This window comes from Puma concolor, chromosome D1 (assembly GCF_028749965.1).
Source record: "Puma concolor isolate L17-30 chromosome D1, mPumCon1.1.hap2, whole genome shotgun sequence".
Classification (NCBI taxonomy): Eukaryota; Metazoa; Chordata; class Mammalia; order Carnivora; family Felidae; genus Puma; species Puma concolor.
In genome coordinates this window covers 61,196,486-61,212,512 of record NC_141676.1, presented here as the reverse complement: position 1 = coordinate 61,212,512, position 16,027 = coordinate 61,196,486, and the positions used below count along the sequence as shown (strand labels likewise).

The 16,027-nt window shown below is 37.9% G+C and overlaps 1 protein-coding gene across 4 annotated transcripts in view; it reads left to right on the top strand.

Annotated features, from left to right (window-relative positions):
* GDPD4 (glycerophosphodiester phosphodiesterase domain containing 4) overlaps window positions 1–16,027 on the top strand; it is a 179,749-nt gene that overhangs the window by 104,668 nt on the left and 59,054 nt on the right. For 3 of the 4 annotated variants that reach the window (XM_086678387.1, XM_086678386.1, XM_025929088.2), the window contains 2 exons: window positions 2,690–2,911; window positions 3,831–3,985. In XM_086678387.1, the coding sequence (XP_086534513.1) occupies window positions 2,690–2,911; window positions 3,831–3,985 (377 nt within the window). The remainder of the gene's footprint in view (window positions 1–2,689; window positions 2,912–3,830; window positions 3,986–16,027) is intronic. The other variant, XM_086678388.1, reaches the window with a different exon arrangement.

The window sequence follows — 16,027 nt, the reverse complement described above, 5'->3', positions numbered from 1 at the left end:
CCCAAAGGCAAGGGAATTACAAGCAAAAGTGAATTACTGGGACCTTATGAAGATAAAAAGCTTCTGCACAGCAAAGGAAACAACCAACAAAACTAAAAGGCAACCAACGGAATGGGAAAAGATATTTGCAAATGACATATCGGACAAAGGGCTAGTATCCAAAATGTATAAAGAGCTCACCAAACTCCACACCCGAAAAACAAATAACCCAGTGAAGAAATGGGCAGAAAACATGAATAGACACTTCTCTAAAGAAGACATCCGGATGGCCAACAGGCACATGAAAAGATGTTCAGCGTCGCTCCTTATCAGGGAAATACAAATCAAAACCACACTCAGGTATCACCTCACGCCAGTCAGAGTGGCCAAAATGAACAAATCAGGAGACTATAGATGCTGGAGAGGATGTGGAGAAACGGGAACCCTCTTGCACTGTTGGTGGGAATGCAAATTGGTGCAGCCGCTCTGGAAAGCAGTGTGGAGGTTCCTCAGAAAATTAAAAATAGACCTACCCTATGACCTAGCAATAGCACCGTTAGGAATTTATCCAAGGGATACAGGAGTACTGATGCATAGGGGCACTTGTACCCCAATGTTTATAGCAGCACTCTCAACAATAGCCAAATTATGGAAAGAGCCTAAATGTCCATCAACTGATGAATGGATAAAGAAATTGTGGTTTATATACACAATGGAATACTACGTGGCAATGAGAAAAAATGAAATATGGCCCTTTGTAGCAACGTGGATGGAACTGGAGAGTGTGATGCTAAGTGAAATAAGCCATACAGAGACAGACAGATACCATATGGTTTCACTCTTATGTGGATCCTGAGAAACTTAACAGGAACCCATGGAGGAGGGGAAGGAAAAAAAAAAAAAAAGAGGTTAGAGTGGGAGAGAGCCAAAGCATAAGAGACTGTTAAAAACTGAGAACAAACTGAGGGTTGATGGGGGGTGGGAGGGAGGAGAGGGTGGGTGATGGGTATTGAGGAGGGCACCTTTTGGGATGAGCACTGGGTGTTGTATGGAAACCAATTTGACAATAAATTTCATATATTAAAAAAAAATAAATCTTACTGGAATCCTGTTTTAAACCCTATTGTTTAATATTTATTTTTTAAAAATTTTTTGTTCAATTTATCCTTAAAGAAAAGGCTTTATGAATGTCCTTCCATAGAGTATTTCTTATTCTTTTTGCTCATTCAGGGACATTATAAAAATTATGCACAGCTGATTTATTTCAGTTCTGTCTTGGTGTTTCTCTTTCTGCTCTTTTAACAGTTTTCCCCACATGAAGGTCTAATAATTAAGTGAAATCAGTTGTTCTGTATCTGGAAGAATCTACCAAACTCTTGAATTCTGAGGCAAATTTTTTATTTTCCTGAGGATTAAGAAGACCCTTAATAATAGACCTCAACTGAGGTCTAGACCATGATTTATTTCAACTTCTATGATCTGGCTTCTGTTCTAGTTTGATGATACTGTGCAATATGATGATTTCTCTGCTGAAAAGCGGGAGGTCAGGGGAAGGGGAAGAAATAGAAATCTAGGGTGAGAATGAGAATGAAGATAAAGTCGTGTAGAAAAAGATATTAGTTGAGTCTTGAGAATAGGACCCATGTCCTGTTTCCTTCTTAGAGATAGCCTTTTATCACTGACTTCACCTACAAATTATCTAAAATAAACAAATGACTATAAAAGTAGCCATTTTTAAATTTAATATAGCTAATAGATGTATGGACTGAGGTATAAAATGAAATTCTTTGAAAAATATTGCAAAGAATATATGACAATTCCTGCCATAAGGAAGGTACACTCCAGTAGGAGCAGTAGAGAGTGAGGGAACTAATGTGAATTGTGCACTTTTCTATGTACTAGACATGCTTGTAGAACCTGTAAATATTTTATCATATTTAATATTCAAAATAATCCTGAGAAATACATAGGTTACCTCTCCACATCCCCATTTTATAGTTTGGGCAATGAAAACTTTGAGAATTTAAATGGTTTTACCACAGTTACACAGAAAGAAGCATATGAAGTCAAAATTTGAATCTGGCCTAAGACATAGATAGAAGGCAAAATGAAATATACAACTGAGGCATAAAAATGAGTTTTTGGAATTTAATACCATCAAAGTCTTTTTAGCTCAGGAATATTTAAGGAAGGCTTCATGAAGGGGGTAGCGTTTAAGCTGGGCTTTGTAGGTTTAGGATAAGATTTAACAGGTGGATACGGCAAGGAAAACCAATGAGTGATAGAGCTGGGATTGAATCCAATTTAATCTTAAGCCAAACCCTGTTTTTCCATTACACATAACTAGAACAGTGAGAGCAAATGTGGGAAGCCAGTGTGACTTTTATAAAAAGAGATTGTATTACTTCAAGTTATAGAAAAAAATCTGAAAAGGAAGGTCAGGACAAAAATATTAAGGACTTTCCATGCAAATACGACATGTTCTACAGCGTAGAAGAAATCATTCCAAATACCGTAATTACCTATTAAGATTACATTCAATTTCTCTCCTTGGCAACTGTTATTTCAGGACCAGTATTTCAGAGGATCTGGTGGGTTGGATGATAATGGAGCAACGTGGGGATAGGCCTGGGTGTGGGGCTATCTAGCAGGAGAATTGGAAATTGCTTTTGATAGGAGCCAATGTATTCTCTGATGTATTTGTTTTTAGTTTAAACCATTTTACCACATGAAACCCCTATCAAGGGCTGATCGTGAAAAAGCAGAAAATCAGAGGATTCCAAAACTAACTGACTTATTGGAACTTGCACAGAAGGAAAAAAAGTTTGTGATATTTGATCTTAATACCCCTCCACGGAAACATCCTCTCAGACACACGTATATTCGCCATGTAGTAAGCGTGATCCTTGCCTCTAAAATTGAGCAACATCTGGTATGTCTGTCTCATTATTTATGGTAGAGGTTGGGAGGTGGGTAGCATGTCCCAGGAGCATAGCAATTGAACCTGACCTAGCTTATAGATCTTCCCTGGGATGTCTAAATAATTTTGCTATCTGTAGAAATAGAGATTGTTGCTTATGTAGCTACACGTGGCAATCTAAGAGTGACCCAGTTAAATTTATCTCAGTGGGGAAAAACACAGAAGCTGTTTGCTACTCCAAACCAAATGAAACAACAGCACTCTGTTAAAAAAAAGTATGTGTGTAATGACTATACAATGTAACCTGCACCATCACTAGCATAGAACTATTAGAAGGGGCCTGGATAGCACTAAGGCTTTGAGGATTTGACTTTAATTAATGGTACAGAAGAAAGAGCTGGTTCTTATTTGAGCAGAGATTTGTTCATCATGTTTTTCAGAAGCAACTCTCTGCACTTGGGCAATCATTCCAAATCTCTTAAGTTATTAAAATATGGTAGAGTGCTGAGTGAAACAAATGTGTGTCTTCTTGCAAATGGAACTATTTCCACAGATGAGTCATAATAGTATTCCCCATTGACAGGAAATGACCCCTCTCAAAGATGATTTTTAGCATCATCAGCTGGAGGAAATAGGATTCCTACCTTTCATCTGCACCTACCAACTCCTCATCCACTTTGGCTAGTGTGGGGCTATCTGAACACAATGGGCCCTTGACTCAGGATATTAACGTTAAGAAATCTCACTCCAGAACAGCCCTGGTGAAAGTCCCATCATAAGAGTTCATTGGATGGTATTAGGCCACGTTGACTCTTTCACCAAGGGCTAGAATCTCTCTCTACTCTCTATAGACTGTTACCAGTGCTGGAATGAGACTCTTTGTACCTAGAGAGCTGATTATCCACTAAAGACTTCCTTTTTCTCCTTACAGATTTTTTGGTTGCCAAGTTTTGATAGGCAGTATGTCCAAAGCAGAGCTCCTGGTTTTCAGCAAGTGGGCCAGTTATTTTCCATTGAACGTCTTACAAAAGAAAATATCAGTAGAATAAATGTTGACTACAAGAGGTTGTTCTACAAAGGATTGAAGTAAGTGTTTGACCATGTCTTTCTTGGCATGTATTGCCTTGCATAAAATCTGCATTACCACCAGACTACTTTAATTAGCATCTCCTCATATCAGGATTTCTTTGTGTGGCTCTTTTTGAATCCCCTATTTTCCCCTTCTTCCCTTCTCACCCTGTCTTCCTCCTTCCCTCTGCTAGCAAACATTTGTGTAGACTGTGTCCCTGTCTGTGGAACATAGTCATCAGCCTCTGCTTTACCTCCAGTCTGTTATCATTCAACACACTTTTTTGTGTGCTGGTGTTTTTGTTCTTATATAAGTCAGAAATCAGAAAGTTGTTTATTTCCTTCAGCCATTACTAGAAGCATTGCAGTACCTCATAAATAGCTTTGTGGTTCAGATAGCCAGATTTCTTATGAGATAATTAAGAACATGCCTAAATAAATAAAAAATAAAAACAAGTTAAAACAGCCAAGCACAAGAAGAAACTAAAATTATTGTCTATATTTATAAATATGTAATTAGCAACAGCTTTTCAGAATTAAAAGCACCAGGGGATAAAATGGCAACTTTTTCCAAACTTAACTGTTATTAATCACTGCTTAATTTAATCCATAGTTCCTTTCTCTTAGATTTAAAAGTAATTTTTTTCAGATGATTGTAAATGCTTCAAAGCCAATGTTTTCCATATCTAAAATCTCCTTGGACTTAATAAAAATTACCCTTAGATACCTTTCTGCATCTCAAGCCATGAGCTAGGCTCTTGGATTTACTTCTGTTCTTATTCTCACTTCTCTTACCCCTCTGGCCATGGGATGGTTGATCATAAAATGTATCTTTTTCCTTTTAGCAGTGGAAAATTATATATGTTTTACCTCTATTTCCCAATCAGAGGATTTCTCTTTTCTGAACTACTACTTCTATTTTGAGTGTATTTCCCTTTCCTTTTACTTTTTTCAAATAGAAAATGGATCTGTGGTGATGTTCTTCTCTTCTACTCATAATTTTTTTTTTGAGAGAGAGAGAGAGAGAGAGAAAGAGACACAGGGGAGGGGCACAGGGAGAGGGAGAGAGATTATCTTTTTTAAAAATTTAATTTATTTTTTTTTAAATTACATTCAAGTTAGTTATCCATATAGTGCAAGAGTGATTTCAGGAGTAGATTCCTTAATGCCCCTTACCCATTTAGCCCATCCCCCCTTCTACAACCCTTCCAGTAACACTCTGTTTGTTCTCCATATTTAAGAGTCTCTTATGTTTTGTCCCCCTCCCTGTTTTTTTATTATTTTTGCTTTCCTTCCCTTATGTTCATCTGTTTTGTATCTTAAATTCCTCATATGAGTGAAGTCATATGATATTTGTCTTTCTCTGACTAATTTCACTTAGCATAATACCCTCCAGTTCCATCCACTTAGTTGTGAATGGCAAGATTCATTCTTTTTGATTTCCGAGTAAAACCTCCATTGTATATATATACACCACGTTTCCTTTATCCATTCATCCATTGATGGACATTTGGGCTCTTTCCATACTTTGGCTATTGTTGATAGCTCTGCTATGAACATGGGGGTGCATGTGCCCCTTCGAAACAGCACACCTCTATCCCTTGGATAGATGCCCAGTAGTGCAATTGCTGGGTCATAGGGTACTTCTATTTTTAATTTTTGAGGAACCTCCATACTGTTTTCCGGAGTGGCTGCACCAGCTTGCATTCCCACCAATGATGCAAAAGAGATCCTCTGCCTCTGCATCGTCACCAACATCTGTTGTTGCCTGAGTTGTTAATGTTAGATATTCTGACAGGTGTAAGGTGGTATCTCATTGTGGTTTTTATTTGTATTTCCCTGATGATGAGTGATGTGGAACATTTTCTCATGTGTGAGTTGGCCATCTGGATGTCTTCTTTGGAGAAGTGTCTATTCATGTCTTTGGCCCATTTCTTCACTGGATTCTTTGTTTTTTGGGGGTTGAGTTTGATAAGTTCTTATAGATTTTGGATACTAACCCTTTATCTGATATGTTGTTTGCAAATATTTTCTCCCATTCCATTGGTTGCCTTTAAGTTTTGCTGATTGTTCTTTTTGCTGTGTAGAAGCTTTTTATTTTGATTAAGTCCCAATAGTTCATTTTTGCTTTTGTTTCCCTTGCCTCTGGAGACGTGTTGAGTAAGAAGTTGCTGTGGCCAAGGTCAGAGAGGTTTTTGCCTGTTTCTCCTCAAGGATTTCGATGGCTTCCTGTCTTACATATAGGTCTTTCATCCATTTTTAGTTTATTTTTGTGTATGGTGTAAGAAAGTGGTCCGGGTTCATTTTTCTACATGTCGCTGTCCAGTTTTCCCAGCACCACTTGCTGAAGAGACTGTCTTTACTTCATTGGATATTCTTTCCTGCTTTGTCAAAGATTAGTTGCCCATAAGTTTGTGGGTCCATTTCTGGGTTCTGTATTCTGTTCTGTTGATCTGAGTGTCTGTTTGTGACAGTACCATACTATCTTGATGAGTACAGCTTTGTAATACAATTTGAAGTACGGGATTGTGATGCCTCCTGCTTTGGTTTTCTTTTTCAACATTTCTTTGGCTATTCAGGGTCTTTTCTGGTTCCATACAAATTTTAGAATTGTTTGTTCTAGCTCTGTGAAGAATGCTCGTGTTATTTTGATAGGTATTGCATTGAGTATGTAGATTGCATTTGAGTATGTAGATTGACATTTTAGCAATATTTGTTCTTCCTATCCAGGGGCATGGAATCTTTTTCCATTTTTTTGTGGCTTCAATTTCTTTCATAAGCTTTCTGTAGTTTTCAGCATATAGATTTTTCACCTCTTTGGTTAGATTTATTCCTAGGTATTTTATGGGTTTTGGTGCAATTGTCAGTGGGATCGATTCCTTGATTTCTCTTTCTGTTGCCTCATTATTGGTGTATAGGAATGCAACAGATTTCTGTGCATTTGTTTTATATCCTGCAACTTTGCTGAATTCATCAATCAGTTCTAGCAGTTTTTTGGTAGAATCTTTTGGGTTTTCCATAGAGAGTATCGTGTCATCTGCAAAGAGTGAAAGGTTGACCTCTCCTGGCTGATTTGGATGCCTTTTATTTCTTTGTGTTTTCTGATTGCTGAGGCTAAGACTTCCAATACTATGTTGAATAACAGTGGCAAGAGTGGACATCCCTGTCTTGTTCCTTACCTTAGGAGGAAAGCTCTCAGTTTTTCCCCATTGAGGATGATATTAGCGTGGGTCTTTCATACGAATGGCTTTTATGATCTCAAGGTATGATCCTTCTACCCTACTTTCCTGAGGGTTTTTATCAAGAAAGGATGCTGAATTTTGTCAGATGCTTTCTCTGTATCTATTGAGAGGATCATGTGGTTCTTGTCCTTTCTTTTATTGATGTGATGAATCACATTGATTATTTTGTAGATATTGAACCAGCCCTGCATCCCAGGTAAAAATCTCACTTGGTCATGGTGAATAATTTTTTAATGTACTATTGGATCTGGTTGGCTAATATCTTATTGAGGATTTTTACATCTATGTTTATCAGGGAAATTGGTCTATAGTTCTCCTTTTTAGTGGGGTCTCTGGTTTTCGAATCAAGATAATGCTGGATGCATAGAAAGAGTTTGGAAGTTTTCCTTCCATTTCTGTTTTTTGGGACAGCTTCAAGAGAATAGGTGTTAATTCTTCCTTAAATGTTTGGTAGAATTTCTCTGGAAAGCCGTCTGGCCCTGGACTCTTGTTTTTTGGGAGATTTTTGATTATGAATTAGATTTCTTTACTGGTTATTGGTCTGTTCATATTTTCCATTTGTTCCTGTTTCAGTTTTGGTAGTTTGTATGTTTCTAGGAATTTGTCCATTTCTTCCAGATTGCCCATTTTTTAAATTTTTTTTTCAACGTTTTTTATTTATTTTTGGGACAGAGAGAAACAGAGCATGAACGGGGGAGGAGCAGAGAGAGAGGGAGACACAGCATCGGAAACAGGCTCCAGGCTCCGAGCCATCAGCCCAGAGCCTGACGCGGGGCTCGAACTCACGGACCACGAGATCGTGACCTGGCTGAAGTCGGACGCTTAACCGACTGCGCCACCCAGGCGCCCCAGATTGCCCATTTTATTGGCATATAATTGCTTATAATATTCTGATATTATTGTTTGTATTTCTGCTGTGTTGGTTGTGATCTCTCCTCTTTCATTCTTGATTTTATTTATTTGGATCCTTTCCCCTTTTCTTTTTGATCAAAGTGGCTAGTGGTTTATCAATTTTTTTAATGCTTTCAAAGAACCAGCTTCTGGTTTCATTGATCTGTTCTACTGTTTCTTTTGGTTTTGATAGCATTGATTTCTGCTCAATCTTTATTATTTCCTGTCTTCTGCTGCCTTTGGGTTTTATTTGCTGTCCCTTTTCCAACTCTTTAACGTGTAAGGTTAGGTTGTGTATCTGAGACCTTTCTTCCATCCTTAGGAAGGCCTGGATTTCTATATACTTCCCTCTTATGACCACCGTTGCTGTGTCCCAGAGGTTTGGGCTGTGGTGTTATCATTTTCATTGGCTTCCATGTACTTTTTAATTCCTCTTTAACTTCTTGGTTAGCCCATTCATTCTTCAGTAGGATATTCTTTAGTATCCAAGTATTTTTTATCTTTCCAAATTGTTTCTTATGGTTGATTTCAGGTTTCATGGTGTTGTGGTCTGAAAATATGCACGGTATAATCTCGATCTTTTGTACTTGTTGTACTTGTTGAGGGCTGATTTGTGTCCCAGTATGTGATCTATTCTGGAGAACATTCCATGTGCACTGGAGAAGAATGTATATTCTGTTGCTTTAGGATGAATGTTCTGAATATATCTGTTAAGTCCATCCGGTCAGTGTGTCATTCAAAGCCATTGTTTCCTTTGTTGACTTTCTGTTTAGATGATCTGTCCATTGTTGTAAGTGGGGTGTTGAAGTCCCATACTATTATGGTAGTATTATCAATGAGTTTCTTTATGTTGTGGTTAATTGATTTATATATTCCACATTTGGAGTATAAATGTTTACAACTGTTAGGTCTTCTTAGTGGATAGATCCCTTAATTATGATATAATGCCCTTCTTCATCTCTTATTAGTCTTTATTTTAAAGTCTACATTGTCTGGGGCGCCTGGGTGGCTCAGTTGGTTAAGTGTCTGACTTTGGCTCAGGTCATGATCTCACGGTTTGTGAGTTCGAGCCCTGCATTGGGCTCTGTGCTGACAGCTCAGAGCCTGGAACCTGTTTCAGATTCTGTGTCTCCCTCTCTCTCTCTGACCCTCCCCCATTCATGCTCTGTCTCTCTCTGTCTCAAAAGTAAATAAACGTTAAAATAAATAAATAAATAAATAAATAAATAAATAAAGTCTACATTGTCTGATATAAGTATGGCTACTCCAGCTTTCTTTTGTTGACCATTAGCATGATAAATGGTTCTCCATCCCCTTACTTTCAATATGAAGGTGTCTGTAGGTCTAAAGTGGGTCTCTTATAAACAGCATATAGATGGATCTTGTTTTCTTATCCATTCTGCTACCCTATGTCTTTTGTTTGGAGGATTGAGTCCATTGACATTTAGAGTGAGTACTGAAAGATATGTATTGCCATTATGTTTCTTGTAGAGTTGAAGTTTCTGGTGGTGTTTGTTCTCTGGTCCTTTCTAGTCTTTGTTGGTTTTGGTCTCTCTCTCTCTCTCTTTTTTTTTTCATCTTTTTTCCCCTCAGAGAGTCCCCCTTAAAATTTCTTGCAGGGCTGGTTTAGTGGTCACAAACTCCTTTAATTTTTGTTTGGGAAATTTTTAATCTCTCCTATTTTGAATGATAGTCTTGCTGGATAAAGAATTCTTGACTGCATATTTTTCTGATCCAGCACATTGAATATATCCTGCCACTCCTTTCTGGCCTGCCAAGTGTCTGTGGATAGGTCTGCTGCAAACCTGATCTGTCTTCCCTTCTAGGATAAGGACTTTTTTATTCCTTGCTGCTTTCATGATTCTTTCCTTGCCTGAGTATTTTGTGATTTTGACTATGATATGCCTTTTTGATGGTTGGTTTTTGTTGAATCTAATGGGAGTCCTCTGTGCTTCCTGGATTTTGTTGTCTTTGTCTTTACCCAGGTCAGGAAAGTTTTCTGCTATGATTTGCTCACATAACACTTCTACCCCTTTTTCTCTCTCTTCATCTTCTGGGACCCCTATGATTCTGATGTTCCTTTTTAATGAGTCACTGATTTCTCTAATTCTTAAATCATGCTCTTTTGCCTTATTTTCCTCCCTTTTTCTTGCTTCATTATTCTCCACAAGTTTGTCCTCTGTATCACTGATTCGCTGTTCTGCCTCATCCATCCTTGCCACTGTGGCATTCATTTGAGATTGCAGCTCAGATATAGCATTTTTTAAAATTTCATCCTGACTAGCTTTTACTTCTTTTGTCTCTGCAGAGAGGGATTCTAGTCTATTTTCAGACCCCAGCTAGTATTGTTATTACAATAATTCTAAATTCCGGTTCAGACATCTTGCTTATATCTGTGTTAAGTCCCTGGCTATCGTTTCTTCCTGCTGTTTCTTTTGGGGTAAATTCCTTCATTTCATCATTTTCAGGGGAGAAAAGGAATTCATAAGGTAAAAAAAATTAAAATTAAAAAATTAAAAACAGCACACACACACACACACACACACACACACACAATCATATAAATGATGCCAGATCCTAGGTGTGTTTTAGTCTGGTTGTTCAAAGGAGCTTGATAGATTAGAGGAAAAGGGGAAGAAAAAAAAAGAAAAATGTTTGAAAATTTGAAAAAATGAATTGAGTGAAGTAGAATAAAATGAAATGATGGAAGTAAAATAGAATTTGAGGAATTTACAAAAAAGTAAAAAATATAGTAGAAAAAAATAAAAATATTTTTAATAAAAATTGAAAGTAAAAATAATTTTTTCTCTTTCTGTATTCAAGAAAAAGAAAAGAAATGAAAAAGAGAAAAAAGAAAATTGAATAGATGGACCAGCAAACAGACCAAAATGTGATTGAAATTACATCATTTTCTCTAGAAGTCAGACTGTGAATCAATTTATAGTCCGTAAACTAAGCAGGTGGAGAGACTTGTGTTCCTGAAGAGCTATGTTGGCCCAGTTGGGCGGGGCTCAGTAGTGTAATGGCTCCATTCTCCACTAGATGGCACTGCTTAGCTTACTGGGGTGGATTGTTGTGGTGCTTGATAGGTGTGTATGCGCATGTGTGGGAGGGGTGAAAATGGCTTCACCCAGCTACCCAGTCTCTAGTATCGAAACCCTTTTCTCCCAGATCAGCAATCATGCACCTGTCCTTTGTCTCTGGCTTCTGTCCACTCCCCACTTTTATACTGTCCATGACCAAGCCATCAGGTTGCCAGGCAGCACCTCCCTCCTGAGTTTTATCTCAGATGCAGCTGTGTTTCCCAACCCCTCACTTCTGAGGGACTGCGGCTTTGTCCCACTCAGACTTTCTGGGAGAGGGTCTCACTAGGCATTGGCTGGGTGCCGGCTGCACCCAGGAATGTTCGCAGGACCATGCTGCTGCCAATGCCCAGAGACTGTGGCTTGGTGCCAGCCTGCCCTAGAAAAAGTTCACACAGTCATGTAGCAACAGTATTTCAGGAATTATGGAAAAACATAACACACATCTGGCACCAGGGTTCACCCTTAGCGACTTTGTTCCAGCACCAGTGAATGTGGTTGTTCTCCAAGGTCTGCTGGTACCTTTGCTGGTCGGGGGTCCGCACAGCCTCTACCAAATGTTCTCCCTGCAGGAGAACTGCCTCTCCCCATGTGGCCCAAGAACCAATCGGACTTCACTCTGCTCCTGGGGATTTGCCCTTCCCACCAGAGCACTGCCAGGTATCAAGCTACGGAGTTTCAGACTCTGTGCTCCCCCTGTTTATAGAGTCTTAGTGGAATTTAAACCCTCTTCTTTCTCCTTTTTCCCTTTTTAGTTCAGTCCCTGTGGCTGTTTCCACTTTTCCACCTTCTCTCCAGCTGCTTTTGGTGGGGGGGTGTGCTTTTCCATATCCTCCCCCCTCCCCACCTTCTCCATTTTCTCTCTGCAAGCAAAAACAGCTCCCTGCCCTCCCCAGCTTCTTTCTCCCCAAGTTCACCTCTCCACTCCGTGTACCTGCTGAGTTCTGTGGTTCATGTTGTGCAGATTGTTGTGTTAATCCTCAAATGAGTTTTCTAGGTGTATAGGATGGTTGAGTGTTGATCTGGCAGTATTTCATGGACACGAGATGCAAAAAAAAAAACCCTTCCATGCTGTTCCACCATCTTGGCTTCTCCCAAGAGAGAGAATCTTAAGTAGGCTCCATGCCCAGGACCGAGTCCACCATGGGGCTCAATCTCACAACCATGAGATCATGACCTGAGCTGAAATCAGCTAACCGACTGAGCCACCCAGGTGCCCCTCCTAATCATAATTTAGATTGATGTAGTAGTTAAAAAAATAATTATAATAGCTTCCATTTATTGAGCCTTTATTATGTGTCAAGTTCTGTGGTTGTTAGACCATAGGCTCTTTTTCAAATCCTGGCCTACCCACCAGCTACACACACATATGACTTTGGACAGATTTCTAATCATCCATTTTCTCATTTGTAAATAAGAATAGCAATAACTGGGCTGCTTGGGTGGCTCAGTTGGTTGTGTCCAACTTTGGCTCAGGTCATGATTTTGCAGTTCATGAGTTGGAGCCCTGCATCAAGCTCTGTGCTGACAGCTCCGAATAGCAATAACCTAAAGAAAAAAATAATAATACCCTGATGGACTGGTTTAATGATTAGAGGAAATTATTCTTCATATTATGTACATGCAAAATGCTAGGCAAATGTAAGAACACAATTAAGTGTTAGCTGCTTCTTTTACCATCACCATCCTTACCTGCCATGCCCTGGAAATTATCATCATCCCCATTTTGCAAATGAGGAAACTTGCCCCCAAAAAGGCAAAGTTCAGGCAGGCTACGTAATTCACCAAAATTAATGTACTTGATCAGTAGGGGACCAACCTGAGATTTAAATATAGGTGTCACAGACTCCAGAGTTCTTTGACCTTAGGGCTTTAAAGTTATTCCTTGGCTATAGTTATGTGGGCATAATTTCAAATGGCATCAGATTTGAGAGGAATCATACCCTGAGTCTTGTTACAAAGTGAAGCAGTTTAATTTAGCTCAACAAATATTTCCTGAGTAATAATATGTACCAGTGCACCATGCTAGTTTTATGGGAAAAGTCAGAAGGCACCATCCTTTTCTGTAAGGAAACCATATATTAAAGACAATAAGGGTTTTTCCATGTAGCTGTACGCAAAGGTGATTGTGATAAATTCATGAGTTGTACATTATTCCAAGTAATTCTCCTCAAGGACCACTGCATTTTAAGAAATTAAGTAGTTGTACCTTCACTAATTTGTGTAGTGTTTATGACAAGGATATTTGTAATTACAGTCACATTTCTAATACATTCTCTGTGATTATGCTCACTTCGTACTCTATCTGACCACTGTCACAAGACATTGTGACCTTGCCACTTAGACCAAGAATGCTTTAAATATGTTATTTTAATAAAAATTATATGAATATAGAAGTGCCCTCTGCTTTATTTCTGATGTGGAAATTTTATAGTGTTTTAAAATTTTAACTGTAAGTACTAATTTATTGAGGTGAAACCTGCATAACATAAAATTAACTATTTTAAAATGAACAGTTCAGTGGCATTTAGTGCATTCATCTCTAATTCAATACATTTTTTTTCTTTTTCTTTTTTTTGGGCTTCAAGTTTTATTTAAATTCTAGTTAGTTAACGTAGGGTAATATTGGTTTCAGGGGTAGAATTTAGTGATTCATCACTTACATACAACACCCAGTGCTTACCATGCCACGTGCCCTCCTTAATACCTATCACCTATTTAGCCCATCCCTCCCTCTACCTCCTCCAGCAACCCTCCATTTGTTCTCTATAGTTAAGACTCTCTTATGGTTTGCTTCCTTCTCTTTTTTTCCTCCTTCCTCTATGTTTGTCTGTTTTGTTTCTTAAATTCCACATATGAGTTTGAAATCATATGGTCTTTGTCTTTCTCTGACTGACTTCACTCAGCATAATACTCTAGCTCCATCCACATTATTGCAGATAGCAAGATTTCATTCTTTTTGATAGTTGAGTGACATTCCATTGTACGTGTGTGTGTGTGTACCTATACATATGTATATGTATATACGACATCTTCTTTATCCATTCATCTGTTGTTGGGCACTTGGGCTCCTTCCATAGTTTGGCTGTTGTTGATAATACTGCTGTAAACATCAGGGTGCATTTACCCCTTTGAAGCTGTATTTTTGTATCCTTTGGGTAAATACCTAGTAGTGGAGTTACTGAATCATAGAGTTGTTCTATTTTTGACTTTTTGGGAAACCTCCATACTGTTTTCCAGAGTGGCTGCACCAGTTTGCATTCCCACCACCAGTTCAAAAGGGTTCTCCTTCTCTGCATCCTCAACATCATCTATTGTTTCCTGAGTTGTTAATTTTAGCCATTCTGACACATGTGAGGTGGTATCTCATTGTGATTTTGATTTGTGTTTCTCTGATGATGAGTGACGTTGAGCATCTTCTCATGTGTCTGTTAGCCATCTGAATGTCTTCTTTGGAAAAATGTCTCTTCATGTCTTCTGCCCATTTCTTCACTGGATTACTTGTTTTTTGGGTGTTGAGTTGCTAAGTTTTTTCTAGATTTTAGGTACTATTCCTTTATCACACATAATCACATTTTAAAAATCAGATTACATTTTGCTAGTAGAAATTCTTATTTTCCCTCTTTTCCTTGGTCAGTCTTGCTGGGAGTTAATGAATTTTATTAACCATTTCAAAACACCCAATTATGGCTTTGTTAGCACATTTACTTTCCCATTTCATTGATTTCTATACTTTGTTTTTTTCTTCTTCTACTTACCTTAGTTTAATTTGCTCTTCTTTATTTTTTTTATTTATAGAAACTTTATGTTTGAGTTTTAGATATGACAACAGGAGCATAAGCCTTCTTACAAACATAATATAAAGGTGGAATTAGATTTGGAGTTTAAAATAGTAATTATATTGTGGTGCGTAATACTCTAATAAAAGCATACTTCAGTTTTTCAAATCTTAAAGCATAGAATAAATAGTATACATCTGCTCTCATAATTTACTTTTTTTAAACATTTCTTTTTTATTGCATTATAATTGACACACAACATTACATTGGTTTCATGTGTACAACATAGTGATGCCACAACTCTATACTTTATGCTATGCCTACCACAAGTGTAGCTACCATCTGTCACCATATAAGGCTCTTACAGTACCATTGGCTATATTCCCTATGCTGTATCTTTTATCCCTATGGCTGTTATTCCCCCCTGGAAACCATTAGTTTGTTCTCTATATTTATGGGTCTGTTATTGCATTTGCTTATTTGTTTGGTTATTCATTTACTTTGTTTTTAAGACTCCACATATAATTGAAATCATATGGTATTTGTCCTTTTGTGTCTGACTTATTTCATTTAGCATAATACTTTCTAGGTCCATCTATGTTATCACAGATGGCAAGATCTCATTCTATTTTATGGCTGAGTAATGTTTCATTGTGTATAAATATACCACATCTTTATCCATTCATCTTTTGATGGGCACTTGAGCTGCTTCCATATCTTGGTTTTTGTAAATCTCCAATAAACGTAGGGGTGCATATATCTTTTTGAGATCATTTTTGTTCTTCTTGGGTAAATATCTAGTTGTGGAATTACTGGGTCTTATGGTATTTATATTTTTAATTTTTTGAGGAACACCCATCCTCTTTTCTACAGTGGCTGTACTAATTTACATTCCCACCAACAGTGCACAGGGGTTTCTTCACCAGCCCTTATTATTTCTTGCCTTTTTATTACCAGCCATTCTGACAGGTGTAAGGTGATATCTCATTGTGATTTTGATTTGCCTTTCTCTAATGATGAATGAGATTGAGCATCTTTTTGTATGTCTTCTTTGGAAAAATGTCT